General features: G+C 44.7%; 1 protein-coding gene across 2 annotated transcripts in view; it reads left to right on the forward strand.

The window, feature by feature from the left end:
• Window positions 1-15,416, forward strand: part of LOC115457898 (zinc finger protein 436-like) — a 100,886-nt gene that overhangs the window by 51,944 nt on the left and 33,526 nt on the right. For both annotated transcript variants that reach the window (XM_030187578.1, XM_030187579.1), the window contains exon 4: window positions 13,026-13,139. In XM_030187578.1, the coding sequence (XP_030043438.1) occupies window positions 13,026-13,139 (114 nt within the window). The remainder of the gene's footprint in view (window positions 1-13,025; window positions 13,140-15,416) is intronic.

Below are 15,416 nucleotides of genomic sequence, written 5' to 3' on the forward strand. Positions count from 1 at the left end.
ACCAGACCATCTCCAGTACCGACCCCCACACGTGGTGTCTCCAGTGTCTTGGGCCCGACCATCTCCCAGCTGTGTAAATTGATGAAAAAACGGACCCAAGTGGCTCGAGAGGCTCAGCGTGAGAAACTCTTTTCGGATCGGTCCGGTCCTTCGACGTTTGCTTTGACATCGGTACCGAGGTCGGCGGCATCAACGTTGAGGGAGGCATTGACATCAGGAGTCCAGGTAATGGCTGCCGAAAGACCGCATCGAGCTGGGAGCAGCGAGGCATCGAGTGGGTCTCCACCTATCTCAAGGCCTACTGCTATGCAGGCCTCCCCGGGACCGCTCTGAGTCAGACCCAGCCCTGAGGAGGCGTGAGGGTTCCACGTCCTCCTCTTCGGTACCGAGGAGTCTCGATGACGGACGTTGACCGAAGGCTAAGAAGCACCATCATCGTTCTCCTTCTATGCACGGTACCGAGAGCTCCGGGGAGCTGAGGAAGTCGGCACCCGAGAAGCGTCGGCGCCGGGAGGACCGCTCACCCTCCATTCAGGAGGTGCCGATGCGTCGGTCATCTGGCAGCCTGTTACCGGCTCCCGAGCCCCTTCAGACTCTGCAACCGACTCCTGCACCAGCCCCCCCAGCCTTTACCGATGGCAACTCTCGACGAGCGTATCAGGGCCCTTCTTCCGGAGCTTCTGGAAAGGTTGCTTTGCCAGTCGGCCTCGGTGTCGAGGGTGTTTTCGTCTTCCGTACCGACTGCCGAGGCAGCATCTGGGCCATCGCCTGTGAGGAGGCCCCCGTCCCGGTACCGGCGTCGGCTGCCACCCTGGTTGATTCCCCCTCAATGCCGGTGGAGGAAGCTTCGCTGGAGTCCAGGCAAGGCAGGGGTCGACTTCTCGACACCCCCACAAGGTTGTTGATCCTCGACGTCGAGACAGGCTCGGGTTCGGGCTGCTCTTAGGGAGCTCTTGTCTGATACCGATGAGGAGCGCTCATGGGAAGATGAGGAAGACCCTAGATACTTTTTGGAGGAAGAGTCGTGTGGGGTTCCCTCTGATCCTACTCCGCCAATTGAGAGTAGAATGTCTCCACCTGAGAGTCTCTCTTTCTCATCTTTTGTTCGGGAAATGTCTAAGGACATTCCATTCCCTATGGAGGTTGTGGATGAGCCCAGGGCCGAGATGCTCGAGGTCTTGGATTATCCTTCTCAGCCCGCTGAGGTTGCTACGGCCCCCTTGCATAATACACTGAGGGAAGTGCTTATGCGAAATTGGTCGTGCCCTCTTTCTAATCCGGTTGTCCCCAAAAAATCCGAGTCCCAGTACAGAGTACATGGAGAGCCTGTAATGGTGAAGGCCCACCTTCCTCACGATTCCATGGTGGTGGACTCTGCTGTCAGAAGAGCCAAGAGTACTAGAGACTATGCCTCGACACCCCCAGGCAGAGAGTCTAGGTCCTTGGACTCTTTTGGGAGGAGAACATATCAGGCCGCTATGCTCGCCGCCAAAATTCAAACTTACCAGCTCTACACGAGCATCCACTTGCAGAACTCGGTGAGGCAACTGTCTAGTTTAGTTGAAGCACTTCCTCTGGAGCTTGCTGAACCTTTTCACCAGGTGGTCAGGCAGCACAAGGCGTGTCGCAAATTCCTGGCCAGGGGGTCTTACGACACTTTTGATGTGGCATCCCGAGTAGCTGCTCAAGGTATAGTGTTGCGCAGACTCTCATGGCTGCGTGTCTCTGACCTGGATCAGAAGACCCAGCACCAAATGGTGAATGTTCCTTGCTGGGGGGATAATCTTTTTGGAGAAAAAGTAGAGGACATGGTCGACCAGATAAAAAAACATCATGACGCCATGGATTCTCTCTCCCGCTGGACGTCTTCTGCTACCGCCTCCTCTTCTAGGAGGTTTTTTGGAGGGAAGAGGAATGCTCCCTATTCCTATAACAGGCATAGGTACACTCCTGGTTCTCGGAAGCTGGTTCAGGCTCAGCCCCAGCATGCGCGTTCCCGTCAACGCCGTGTGCCTAAGGCCCCTAGGGCTCCCCAGCAAAAGCAAGGGACAGGCTTTTGACTGGCTCCAGTGCAGCATAGCCTCAATAACAGTGTCCGTGCCGGATGGCTTGCCTGTCGGGGGGAGGTTTATATTTTTTCACCAAAGGTGGCCTCTTATAACCTCTAACAGGTGGGTTCTTCAAATGGTCCGGTTTGGATACACTCTCAATCTGGTATCCAAGCCTCCAAATTGCCCACCGGGAGCTCAGTCCTTCAGCTCCCAGCACAAGCAGGTACTTGTAGAGGAAATCTCCACCCTTCTAAAGGCCAATGCGGTTGAGCCCGTTCCACCAGGGGAAGAAGGGCTGGGATTCTATTGCAGGTACTTCCTTGTGCAAAAGAAAACAGGGGGGATGCGTCCAATCCTAGACCTAAGGGCCCTGAACAAATTCCTTCTCCGTGAAAAGTTCAGGATTGTTTCCCTGGGCACCCTTCTTCCCATGATTCAGGAAAACGATTGGCTATGCTCTCTGGACTTAAAGGATGCCTATACTCACATCTCGATACTCCCAGCTCACAGGAAGTATCTTCAATTCCAACTGGGAACTCAGCACTTTAATTACTGTGTACTGCCTTTTGGCCTAGCATCTGCGCCCAGGGTCTTCACAAAGTGCTTGGCAGTTGTTGCAGCATCGCTACGCAGACTGGAGCTACTGGGGTTTGTAATCAATTATCCCAAGTCCCACCTTGTCACGATACAGAAATTGGAGTTCATTGGAGCTCTGTTGGACACACGGACGTCTCGAGCTTATCTCCCCCAGGCAAGGGCAGACAATCTCCTGGCCCTAGTGTCCTTGGCTCGAGTGTCTCAACAGATCACAGCTCGACAGATGTTGAGACTTTTAGGGCACATGGCTTCCACAGTTCATGTGACTCCCATGGCACGCCTACATATGAGATCAGCTCAATGGACTCTAGCTTCCCAGTGGTGCCAGGCCACAGGGAATCTAGAGGATGTAATCCATCTCTCCACCGAGTTTTGCAGATCCCTTCAGTGGTGGACCATTCAATCCAATCTGACATTGGGATGTCCATTCCATATTCCTCAGCCGCAGAAAGTGCTGACGACGGATGCATCTCTCCTAGGGTGGGGAGCTCATGCAGATGGACTTCACACTCAAGGGGCTTGGTCCTTCCAGGAAAAACAAATGCAACAAATAAAATAAAATAAAAAAGATCTTCAGATCAACCTCATGGAATTACGAGCGATCTGGAACACTCTTAAGGCTTTCAGAGATCGGCTGTCCAATCAAATTATTTTAATTCAGACAGACAATCAGGTTGCAATTTATTACACCAACAAGCCCTCTGTGTCAGGAAGCCGTCCAGATGTGGTTTTGGGCCCACCACCACAGCATGTTTCTCCAGGCCACTTATCTGGCAGGCATCAAAAACAGTCTGGCTGACAGGTTGAGCAGGATCATGCAACCTCACGAGTGGTCTCTGAACATGGATGTTGTCCACAAGATCTTCCGAGAGTGGAGCACCCCCTCGGTGGATCTTTTTGCCACTCAGATCAATCAAAAAGTCCCTCAATTCTGTTCCAGACTTCAGGCCCACGACAGACTAGCGTCAGATGCTTTTCTCCTGCATTGGGGGACAGGCCTCTAGTAGGGAAGACTTTGCTGAAACTCAAGCAAGACCATGGAACCATGATTCTGATTACACCTTTTTGGCCCCGTCAGATCTGGTTCCCTCTTCTTCTGGAGTTGTCCTCCGAAGAACCATGGAGATTGGACTGTTTTCCGACCATCATCACACAGAACGAGGGGTCGCTTCTACATCCCAACCTCCAGTCTCTGGCTCTCATAGCCTGGATATTGAGAGCTTAGAGGTTGCTTATTTGGGTCTGTCGGAGTGTGTCTCCCGAGTCTTGCTTGTTTCCAGGAAAGATTCCACGAAAAAGTGTTACTCTTTCAAATGGAGGAGGTTTGCCGTCCGGTGTGACAGCAGGGCCCTGGATCCCTTTTCTTGTCCTACACGGACCCTGCTTGAATACCTTCTACACTTATCAGAGTCTGGTCTCAAGACCAACTTCGTAAGGGTTCACCTTACCATCAACGTGTAGAAGGTCAGCCTATCTCTGGACAGCCTTTAGTAGTTCGCTTCATGAGAGGTTTGCTTTTGTCAAAGCCCCCTGTCAAACCTCCACCAGTGTCATGGGATCTCAACGTCGTTCTCACCCAGCTGATGAAAGCTCCTTTTGAGCCATTGAATTCCTACCATCTGAAGTACTTGACCTGGAAGGTCATTTTCTTGGTGGCTGTTACTTCAGCTTGCAGAGTCAGTGAGATCCAAGCCCTGGTAATTCATGCACCTTATATCAAGTTTCACCATAACAGAGTAGTCCTCCGCACTGACCCTAAGTTCTTGCCGAAGGTGGTGTCGGAGTTCCATCTGAGCCTGTCAATTGTCTTGCCAACATTTTTTCCCCGTCCACATACCCGCCCTGTTGAGGACAAGTTACACACCTTGGACTGTAAGAGAGCATTGGCCTTTTATGTGGAGCGGACTAAGCCCTACAGACAATCCGCCCAATTGTTTGTTTCTTTCGATCCCAACAGGAGGGGAGTCACCATCGGAAAACGCACAATCTCCAATTGGCTAGCAGATTGCATTTCTTTCACTTTGCCCAAGCTGGGCTGACTCTAGAGGGTCATGTCATGGCTCATAATGTCAGAGCCATGGCTGCGTTAGTGGCTCACTTGAAGTCAGCCTCCATTGAAGAGATTTGCAAGGCTGCGACATGGTCATCAGTTCACACATTCACATCTCACTACTGCCTTCAGGTGCTGCAGAATCTCTTCGGGGTTTAGAATCCAACTCCACCCTCCTAGGCCCATTTCTGTTCTGTTCCAGGCTGTACTCTCACCTAGTTGAATTTATTTTCAGGTCAATCTCTGTTACGTCCTCGCCATTGCGAGGTACAATTGACCAATGTTTATTATTTTGAGTGAGCCTGGGGGCTAGGGATACCTCATCAGTCAGAATATTGAGCCTGCTTGTCCTCGGAGAAAATGAAGATACATACCTGTAGCAGGTATTCTCCGAGAACAGCAGGCTCAATATTCTGACAACCCTCCCTCCTCCCCGTTGGAGTTGTTCCAGTTATATATTTTGCTTTTTATTAAACTGAGCAGTGCACGTTCGCGTCGCGGACGGGAAGCCGTTCGCGCATGCACGGTGAATCGGCCCGCGCGACGGAATGTTCCAGAGGATTCCTTTGCTTTTGAAGTTTTTTCCGGTCTCCTGGGCCGTTGGGGACGATGACCCATCAGTCAGAATATTGAGCCTGCTGTCCTCGGAGAATACCTGCTACAGGTATGTATCTTCATTTTTTTTATGTATCCCACTGATCTGAAGAAATTTGTGAACAAACTGTCATGATCACTCCTAGAACTGCATAGAACTTCGTTGGTGGCATTGAGGAGATGGTGCAGGGTTGGTACCCTGTCACCCGTTGGCTTTTCCCTTGGGAGGATGATACATGGATTACAAGTTTGAGGATTTTGAAAGGTACCGGTTACTATGGGCGACATGTTCTTCGTTTGTTTATGTGCTGGGATGTCGGCCCTGCTTGCAGGTGCATGTGGACACCTGAATCTACAGGAGTGCTTCTGCTTAGGTGACAGAGGATACGGTATCCTCACGTGGTGGCACCCCGTTCACCCTTTCCATTATGCTGCGAGGAGCGGTTCGTTATAGCGAGCTTGCAATTTTAACAACTTTGACAGGTTGCGTTTGTAGTGCATGAGAGCCCACGTGGTCAGCATTCAGCAGGTCAATTCATTTTTGAGGGGGTTTAACTCATGGTCTGGCAATGAAATAGGGTATGTTTGGTTATCAGTTTGCTGTTATTGTTGTATTTCACTGTATTATGGATGGGGTAATTTAGTGTTCAAATAAGTGCGGGGGGCGGAGGTGGAGAAGGCCTACAGAATGGATTGTTTATGTTTTTGTTGTGGGGGTGGTGCTATTTAGGGCAGGAGGGGGAGGATTCCAGAGGGTGAGGGGCTGGGGGTGTCTATTTCTGGCAAGGATTTGTGGGAGTAGGTCTCCAGTTTTTCTTTTGTCTGCCTCTACATCTAATATATATGTGGTGTCTTTCATCTTCAGTGCTCCATTTCCAATGAATAGTGCGCTGGAGGGGCCTAGCTTTTAAAAAACAAATGCAGATGCTGTTAGATCTACAGGCCTTGTATAATATCAAGCACTATAAATATAAATTACACCAATGGAGCAATAAGATAGGAAGTTATTTGCATCTTTAATGAGGCACCTTTCACATGACTGACCCTGACCTCTTCTCTCTCTTCAGGCAAGTTAGTACCTGTCTCACAATAGCATTTTGCCCGGTAAGGACCGGAAACCTGTTCTTTCCCCTTCTGTCACCAACTAGGCACTGCATTAACTTTAGGGTCCTTTATGCCCAGGATTAGGTAGCCCATTTACTCCCTGCAGCTGGTTCTCTGTGAGGAAGGTTCCTCCTGCCCTCAGTCAGGTTGCTGTCCTCTTTGTCTCTTCTTTCCTCCCCTATCTCCTGGTCGCCATATTCCCTGAGAGAAATGGCCCCACCTGTTTCCAAGCCTCACTTTGGCTCCCAGAGACCAGGGTATACTGCTTACTGAGTCAGGAGCAAAGGCGGGATCTAAGTCCTGGCATGTCCCTGAGGACCAACTCCAGGAAAGCACTACAGGTGTGGAGCACCTACCTTTTTGAGGCCATGCCAGGTTTTCTCCCTTCCAGGGTTCTGTGTCTGTTCTAAGAAAAGACCTCACTAAGCACTTCTGGGAAGGGTTTAGAACCTGGGGAATCTGCCCTCTCTGCAATTATACTTGTCCCTCTCCTGCTGCAAGCCTTACAGTGGTGCACAGCCAGCTATCCAGGTAAAATTCCTCTCCCTTCTTACAGTATTTACATGGCAATAAGATATGGAGACGAGGGTGTATCATACATCACACCATCTCCAGCTTGTTTCTGTCTGACTGGCATTCACATGATGTCAGTACATGTCTTACTTCATAATATATGCCCAGTGGTGTTTGTAAAAATTAGGGAAGTTGACTTCCCCTTGTTGCTTCAGCAGACACAGCTTAGCCATGGCAATCCTTGTTGTTTCTCTCTCCAATAAAATCTCGTAATCACTCTATGAACCTCTGCATAAAAATCTAAATTGAAATAGATGTGTATCATACTTAGAGGATACATAATGATTGCAATTGTGCAATAGATTTCATGTGTTACTCATGTTAGAACTTCAGGATTCCCAACCTAACTTTAAAATACAACGCCACTTTTATTTAACTTGGCAGCGATATATTTTTAGTTTGGCACATCGGGCCCGTAGTAATATTCTTAACCAACTTGGGGCTTTATCAGGTTCTTGTTAAAGTTTGAGGGCTAGGTTTCGGAGAAGGGGTATGTTCCCTTTAATTCACATTACTAGTGCTGAGGGATTTCTTACATTGAGCAGGGTTGGGGGGATGGAGGGGTGTTTCGGGGGGGGGGGGGGGTGGAGATGGGGTTTTTCCTAAAGTAGTCTAGATGAGGGGTTCTTGGCCTTATTCTCTGTAGGTTTATCTCTCTGGTTTGGGTGGGTGCTAGGGCAAGTTGGGCTGGGTAAGGGTAGGATATTATGGAATCTTTCCTTGGATGTTGGACTTAATTGACCTGTCTTCCTTTGTCTGTTTGTGGTTCATTCAGTATTCTGGGTTTGTATTGTTGTAATGACTATTCGGGGTTATCATGCAACTACTGTTATTGGTTGTAATGTGGGGGCAGGGTGGGCTATGGGATTTGTATAGGGGGCATAGAGAAGTGTTATCATTTAGTTGAGGCGAGACTCACCATGTACAACTTCGGAGGGTATGGTTGTCAATTTGTTGTAAATGATCCTCAATGTCTGATTATTTTGTTGATCTATCAATAAAATTGTTGAACTATAAAAGCCTTTTCTACGTGTACTTTATAAAATTACTCCCTAAGGCCTTGATAGGAGGCGAAGGGGGTGTGGGAACTGGGGAATTGTTATTGTTGAACTGGGCACTCTGAAGAGTCAACTAAGTGCTTAGCGCTATAGTGAGTCTCTTTTTGTTGTTATAGCAGAGAGAGGGAACAAAGTACAAGCAAAAGTCCAAACAAAAAAACAGCACCAAGGGCCTTAAAAAGAGGGACACTGTTCTTTAATTGTAAACCATTGGTTTTACAATGAAAGAACTGTGTCCCTCTTTTTAAGGCCCTTGGTGCTGTTTTTTTGTTTGGAGTCTCTTTTTGTTACCAGGGCAGGGATTAGCTTTTTGTTAGGTGGGGGAGGGATGGGGGAATCTGGTGATTTGTTATGTCTTCAGAGGGAGTTTGCCTTGATTTCTGTATGGGGGGGGGTTTATTCTAATCTGTGTTTGGTATATTATTGTTATTCCTTATTTGTTACTTAATACAAAACCTTTTCAATAAAAATTCATTGCTACAAAAAAAAAATACCCCTTAAAGGCATAAATTTTATAGAAGAGTGGCCATGGGGTTCATAAGTTACTGTGCAACTTTGTAAGTCTAAGTGCTTTGAAAATATGCCTCGTCAAATTCTATAAAGGTGTCTATTTTATAAAAACATCACAGGCGTCTACGTGCCTGTATAAAATAGGGATTTAGAACTGTGTTCAGTAAGGCACAAATTCTCATGTATGAATTAAAACCTGCTCTGAAGCAGTTGCACATAGACTATACTCGGGTATTTTATAACATGTTCATGCACTTCACAACTCAGCCTACTCTTTACCCCTGGAAATGCTTGCACACAATGCATATATAAGTTTACACCATCTTGTCAGTGCACATAGGGGCTCATTTTCAAAGCACTTAGACTTACAAAGTTCCATAGGCTACTGTGTAACTTTGTAAGTCTAAGTGCTTTGAAAATATTAGTCACTTATGCAGTTTTATAAGAGCCATTTCCTACATGTGGGAAATGGTTCATACCCCAAGAGGGTAATTTTATAACAGGGCAGATAGGCTGTAGAGGCAAATGGATGCATATATTGTGTCTATTTTATAAAGACAGCATATGCTTATCTGAAGGCTCCCATACATATTTTATAAATGCCTAATTGAGCATATAAAGTGCTACGCCCCACACTCAAGTTGTTTGTAAAATTATGCAAAGAAGTGTGCCTGACTTGGTTGGAGGCTTTTCTGGGGGCTGGCTTGTATAAATGCCACCAGTTATGGCAATGACATTTCCCAACTCTAGCAATGAATTAGTTATCTTGTTTTGAACTAATTCAAACTGCAAACTTGTATTCTCTTTTTTTTTTTAATTATTTATTGCAATTTACATTTCCAGTCAAGTAAACACTTGTACAGAAAGATATATTATTCAAGATAAATTCAAAAAGAACATTCAATTATATAATAATTAAGAAAAAGAATAGATACTTTTAAGTCCTCATTTGTGATCCAAGATTAACATAAGTGGAATAAATTTTTAAAAGGAAAAAAAAAGAAATATATCTACATTCAAAGGTAAATAAAGAACCTGTAGATTAACAATGTCTTACTCTTAATAGAGCTCTAACGATATCACCTATGTAAATGACTAACATATCATTTACATATCACTCCAATGGTCTTTTGGCTACAAGAAATTCTGTTAAATGCCTAGACTCAAAAACTTGTATTCTCTTAATGAAGTTATCAAATAAAGTTTTAAATAAAGACTTAGCTTTTGACTACTCCGAGGCAAGCAGTTCGACATGGCACGTTTCGCATAAAGCTGTTTCAAGGACATACCTCCTAAAAAAATGTAAAAAAGATATATTAAATCTCTATTCTTCTGTTGTAAAAAATCTTATATATCTACACCCTTTTGATAGATATATGGTTTGAAACCCCCCAAATTTAAAAGAGGTTCCCCTACCATTAAATCTATGCTCCTCTTGTCAACCAGCAATACCTCATAAAGATGACACTGGTTTTTTTTTTAGATAGTTAAATCATCAGCTGATTCTGTCAGCCAATCACAAAGCCCTATCTGGCTGTTGTCATAATAAAGAAACCGACTCAGTCTCAGCATTCAAACCTTTAGGGTTAAACGTTTGTAACAAAAATATCCAATACTCAATTATAAAGAACAACATTGGATATTTTTGTTACAAACAGTTAACCCTAGAGGTGTGAATGCTGAGATTGAGTAGGTTTCTTTATTATGAAAACCATGGCCGCTGAGAGACAAAGCTGGGCCCTGGGCAAACACCCCTTCCGGGTCCGCCTTCTTACTTGTCCTGCTCCTTTCACTGTACGTGACAAAATTTCCCAGGGCTTGGTTCTCCTGTTTCTGTGCGAAGGCAGCGCCTCAGAGCAGTCCTTCCTTCCTTCCTTCCTGCAGTGTCCAAAAAGCCAGTTTGAACACGGCAGGAAGGAAGTACTCTGCGGCGCTGCTGTGCACAGGAACAGGAAAGCCATGCTAGCAACAGGCCCTGGGAAATTTTGCCCCCCCCCACTCCTCCCTCGATGAAAACAGCCAGACAGGGCTTTGTGATTGGCGGACGGAATCAGCTGATGATTTACTACTACTACAAATCATTTCTATAGCGCTACCAGTTGTACGCAGCGCTTCACAATTTAACATGAAGCAAAGACAGTCCCTGCTCAAAAGAGCTTACAATCTAAATCAGGACAGGCAGACAGGACAAATAAGGGATAAGGGTAGGACAGACAGATAGGACACGTTATGAGCAGGTTACAAGCTAGGAATTAAAAGCAGCATCAAACAGGTAGGCCTTTAGCCCGGATTCGAAGGCGGCCAGGGATGGAGCTTGATGTAATGGCTCAGGGAGTCTATTCCAGGCATAAGGTGCGGCAAGATAAAAGGAACGGAGTCTGGAGTTAGCGATGGGGGAGAAGGGTACAACTAGGAGAGATTTGCCTAGTGAACGGAGTTCCTGGGAAGGAGTGTAGGGAGAGACGAGGGTGAAGAGGTAGTGAGGGGCAGCAGAGTGAATGCACTTATAGGTTAATAAGAGGCGCTTGAACTGTATACGGAAACGGATAGGGAGCCAGTGAAGTGACTTCAGAAGAGGGCTGATATGGGCATAGCGACTCTGGCGAAATATTAATTGTGCAGCAGAGTTTTGAACTGATTGAGGAGGAGAGAGATGGCTGAGTAGAAGACCTGTGAGAAGCAAGTTGCAGTAATCCAAGCGAGAGGTGATGAAAGTGTGGATGAGGGTTCTGGTAGCGTGCTCAGAAAAGAGAGGGCGAATTTTGGCGATATTAAAGAGGAAGAAACGACAGGTTTTAGCAATCTGTTGAATATGTGCAGAGAAGGAGAGGGAGGAGTCGAAGATGATCCCAAGGTATCTTTAAATAGATTTAAATACTTAAAAACTACCAGCGCCATCTTTATGAAGTATGGCTGGTCGGCAAGAGAAAGAACATAGATTTAATGGTAGGCGAGCCTCTTTTATATTATTGGGGTTTCAAACCATATAACTATCGAAAGAGTATAGATATATGTTTTGTTTTTTTGCAACAGAAGAATAAGGATTTAATCTCTTTTTTATTTTTTGTTATTTTAAAAAAAATTTTTAGGAGGTATGTACATGAAACAGCTTTATGTGAAACATGTGCCATGTCGGACTGCTTGCCCCTGAGTCGACAAAAGTTAAGTGTTTATTTAAAACTTTATTTGATAACTTCATTAAGAGAATACAAATTTGCAGTTTGAGTTAGTTAAAAACAAGGTAACTGACAAGACCGATGATGAATTGAGTGCTTGATTCTTGAAGCCAAAACCCTAAGCTTTGAGTTGCACTGCTGAGGTCTACATAAATTTTGTAATAGACGTTAATGGCGGAACAATGTTTTGAACTCTAGTATATTCTATTTATTTTATAAACATGCATAAGCATTTAAAATAAACTGCAAATCTGTATATGTTCCTGAGAATAGATGTATATTTGTTTGGTTACTTTTCCTGGGGTATTTTAAAAAGGGAAAATATGCACATACTTTCTCTTTTAAAATTGGTCAAACTTATGTGTATTCCTGTTAGGGTGCCTGTTATGTAAATACCCTCAGAATTTGTTTGATGGAATTCCTAAGGTGTTTATGATAGGATGGAGCATTTTGCTGCTTGGGAAGTTGGTGAATACAGAGTTGGCTTGTGATGCTGGCAGAGCTGTGGATGTTGAGAAGGGACCTGGGAAGCAGTGTGAAAATATTGGGTCCTGGCAAAGACAGGCTAATTATTTTCACTTCTGTTTTCTGGAAAGTAGAAGGATGGGGAGGATTGAAAGAGTGTTTACTGTAGCGGGCAGTAATCAGGATCTGAATCAGACATTCATATTGAGGGACGACTAGAGAGTTTCCTGAGTTAGGTAGAAAAGCTGGAAGGTTTGATCTAAGAGCAACTTTTGAGAGTGAGGGACTAACTGTAGAGGGCCTAGGAAAGGACAAGGTAAAGATGTTCTGCATGCTGTTGGAGGAGAAGGGGCCAGATGAACAGATTAGTGTTTTTGGCACACGCTAGAGATCAGCTGACACTAAATGCATTGTAACTTTACTACAGTATTATTGTAAGCCACATTGAGCCTGCAATCAGTGGGAAAATGTTGGATACAAATGTGATAAATAAATAAATTAGTTCTAGACTAAGGGTAGGATCAAATGCACAGAACCAGGTGGTAGAGAGAGAGCGATAAGAAGTAGTAGGTAATCAGAAAATGTACAAGCAATGAGCCAAGAAACATCCTGAGGTCAAAAAGGGAGCATACATGGGGAGGAAGGGGTCTTTAGTGGTAGTAGATGAGTAGATGAGAACCAGGATATAATCAGAGACATCAAGGGAGAAGTAAGAACTGGACCATAAAGGCAGGGTGATGGAGTAAGAGGTGAGAATCAGCCAGAAGGTGATGCTTAGAAATTTTTTTTTTTTGTCTATAGTATGTGAAGGTTCTAGAATAAGCTATATTAATCTTTAAATTCCCAGGTTATGTCATTAGTAATCCTGGTGTGCTGTTCAAGATCCGGAAAGAAGATGAGACGCGTTGTGGTGGAGAGCATGCCTCGAAAGACAGAGAGAATAATGATATAGCTGGCACAGGTGAGAAACTTCTGACAGACAGCAGTAGCCGTCACATGGAAGAGGTCCTTTAAGGCATGCTAGTTCTCTTTAGCTCATCAGTTCACTCTGTTTCCTTTGCTCTGATTTATCATAGTAAAAGAATGTTTCCAGTATGGTATGACTCCAACATTCTGCTCAATAAAGACCAAAACAAAGAATTCATCTAGAGGGTCTTTTACTAAGGCGTGCTCACATTTTTGGTGCGCACTAAAATTGTAAATGCGCTAAACATTAGAGATACCAATGCATTCCTATGGGCGTCTCTAACATTTAGCATGCCCTCAATTTTAGCGCGCGCCAAAAATGTGAGTGTGCCGTAGTAAAAGACCCTCTTTATTTTTTCTTCTTCCCAGCTCAGTGTTGATAATTTCTTTCCTTTAGTCCCAAAGGATCAGTCCAGAGCCCACCCTTCTGTGATGATTTCGTTTTTTCCGGTTCTATGTAATTTCAGGTGTTCGTATTGTTCTGGTTGCGTTATTTCTAAGGCATGAGTTTTGCTCTTTATTTCGTAGTTATTTTTGTATTTAGACACTGGAGTTTTTTATCTGGAAGTAACTCTCTTTCACTGCTTTGTTATCAAATACTGGCTTGGTTGCTAAGCGCAAGAGGCACAGTTCATTAGAGTTCTCTATCTTCACCTGCTGGTGGATGGTCACAACCCATTTGTCTGGACTGATCCTTTGGGACTAAAGGAAATAAAATTATCAGGTAATTAACTAATTTTTCCATTCATGCATTGATGGAGACAGTGCAGGTGTTCTCGTGTTTCCCTACTCCACTGTTCTTCAATGCAAGGCCTGCAAGCCTAAGGTGACCTCTGTGGACTTTTAGAGTGGCTCCCTTTAACCTCCCATGGACAGTTACTTGATTCCCCCCCCCCCCCCCCCTCCAGATGTTCCTTGGCTGCCCTGGATATCACGTCAAATCTCTCCCAATTCTCGACAAACATACCTCTGACTGCTCCAGAAGATCCTCCTGTGGAGCAGACAGGGGTACTTCTACACCTGTCACATGCTCTCTATCTGCTGGCAATAAGGAGTACACCTGAAGGATTCTGTAACTATGAGAATACGCATTGAGGCTTATTTTCAAAGCACTTAGCCTTCCAAAGTTCCATAGAAACCTATGGAACTTTGGAAGGCTAAGTGCTTTGAAAATGTGCCTCATTGTCTTGCAGATCAGCATAATCAGTCATTTATTTAGCATGGCAATGTATATAATAAAAGCATGAAAAACATTTCATAGCTGTAGTTCCATTACAAACCACTATAAGAACATTAGCGTTGCCATATTGGGACAGACCGAAGGTCTTTCAGGCCCAATATCCTGTTTCCAACGGTGGCCAATCCAGGCCACAAGTACCTGGCAAGCTCCCAAAACAGTAACATAGATTTTATGCTACTTATCCTAGAAATAAGCAGAGGATTTTCTCAAGTCCATCTTAATAGTGACTTATGGACCTTTGTTTTAGGAAATTATCCAACCCTTTTTTTAAAACCTACTACTACTTATCATTAATATAGCGCTACAAGGCATATGCAGCGCTGTACACCTGCTAAGCTAACTGCTTCTACCACATTCTCTGGCAGCAAATTCCAGAGTTTAATTAAACGTTGAGTGAAGAAATATTTTCTCCAGTTTCTTTTAAATTTACTACTTAGTAGCTTCGTTGCGGGCTCCCTAGTACTAGTATTTTCGGAAAGAGTAAACAAGTGATTCCACTCCACTCAGTATTTTATAAACCTCTATCATATTTCCCCTCAGCTGTCTCTTCTCCAAGCTGAAGATCACTAGACGCTTTAGCCTTTTTTCCTCGTAGGGAAGTCGTCCTATCCCTTTATCATTTTTGTTTCCTTTCTGTAATTCTGCTATATATTTTTTGAGATGCGGTGACCAGAATTGCACAAACAAATGGAATGGCAACCTTTAAGTCCATAGTGTTGTGTAGACATGGCAGCATCCATGTTATTTGATTCAGCTTAGTGTGATTCTGTGAAGTGCATAAAAGACTAGATTTAGGCCTAAATTTAGGTGTACTGTATAGAATAAGCCTAAACTTCCGCATGTATAGAATACGCCGAGCGCCCATCTGAGTGTCTAAATTTAGTAGTGGGCAGTTAGGCCAAGTAAAGCTTGGTGTAAATCCCGATACCTAAACTAGGCGCGGATCGAGTGTATTCTGTAACTTATAGATTTTAGAAACCCCCACGACCCGCCCATAGCGATGCCCCCTTTCCAACCATGCAACTTAGAATT

The sequence above is a fragment of the Microcaecilia unicolor genome, chromosome 14 (genome assembly GCF_901765095.1).
Source record: "Microcaecilia unicolor chromosome 14, aMicUni1.1, whole genome shotgun sequence".
Taxonomy (NCBI): Eukaryota; Metazoa; Chordata; class Amphibia; order Gymnophiona; family Siphonopidae; genus Microcaecilia; species Microcaecilia unicolor.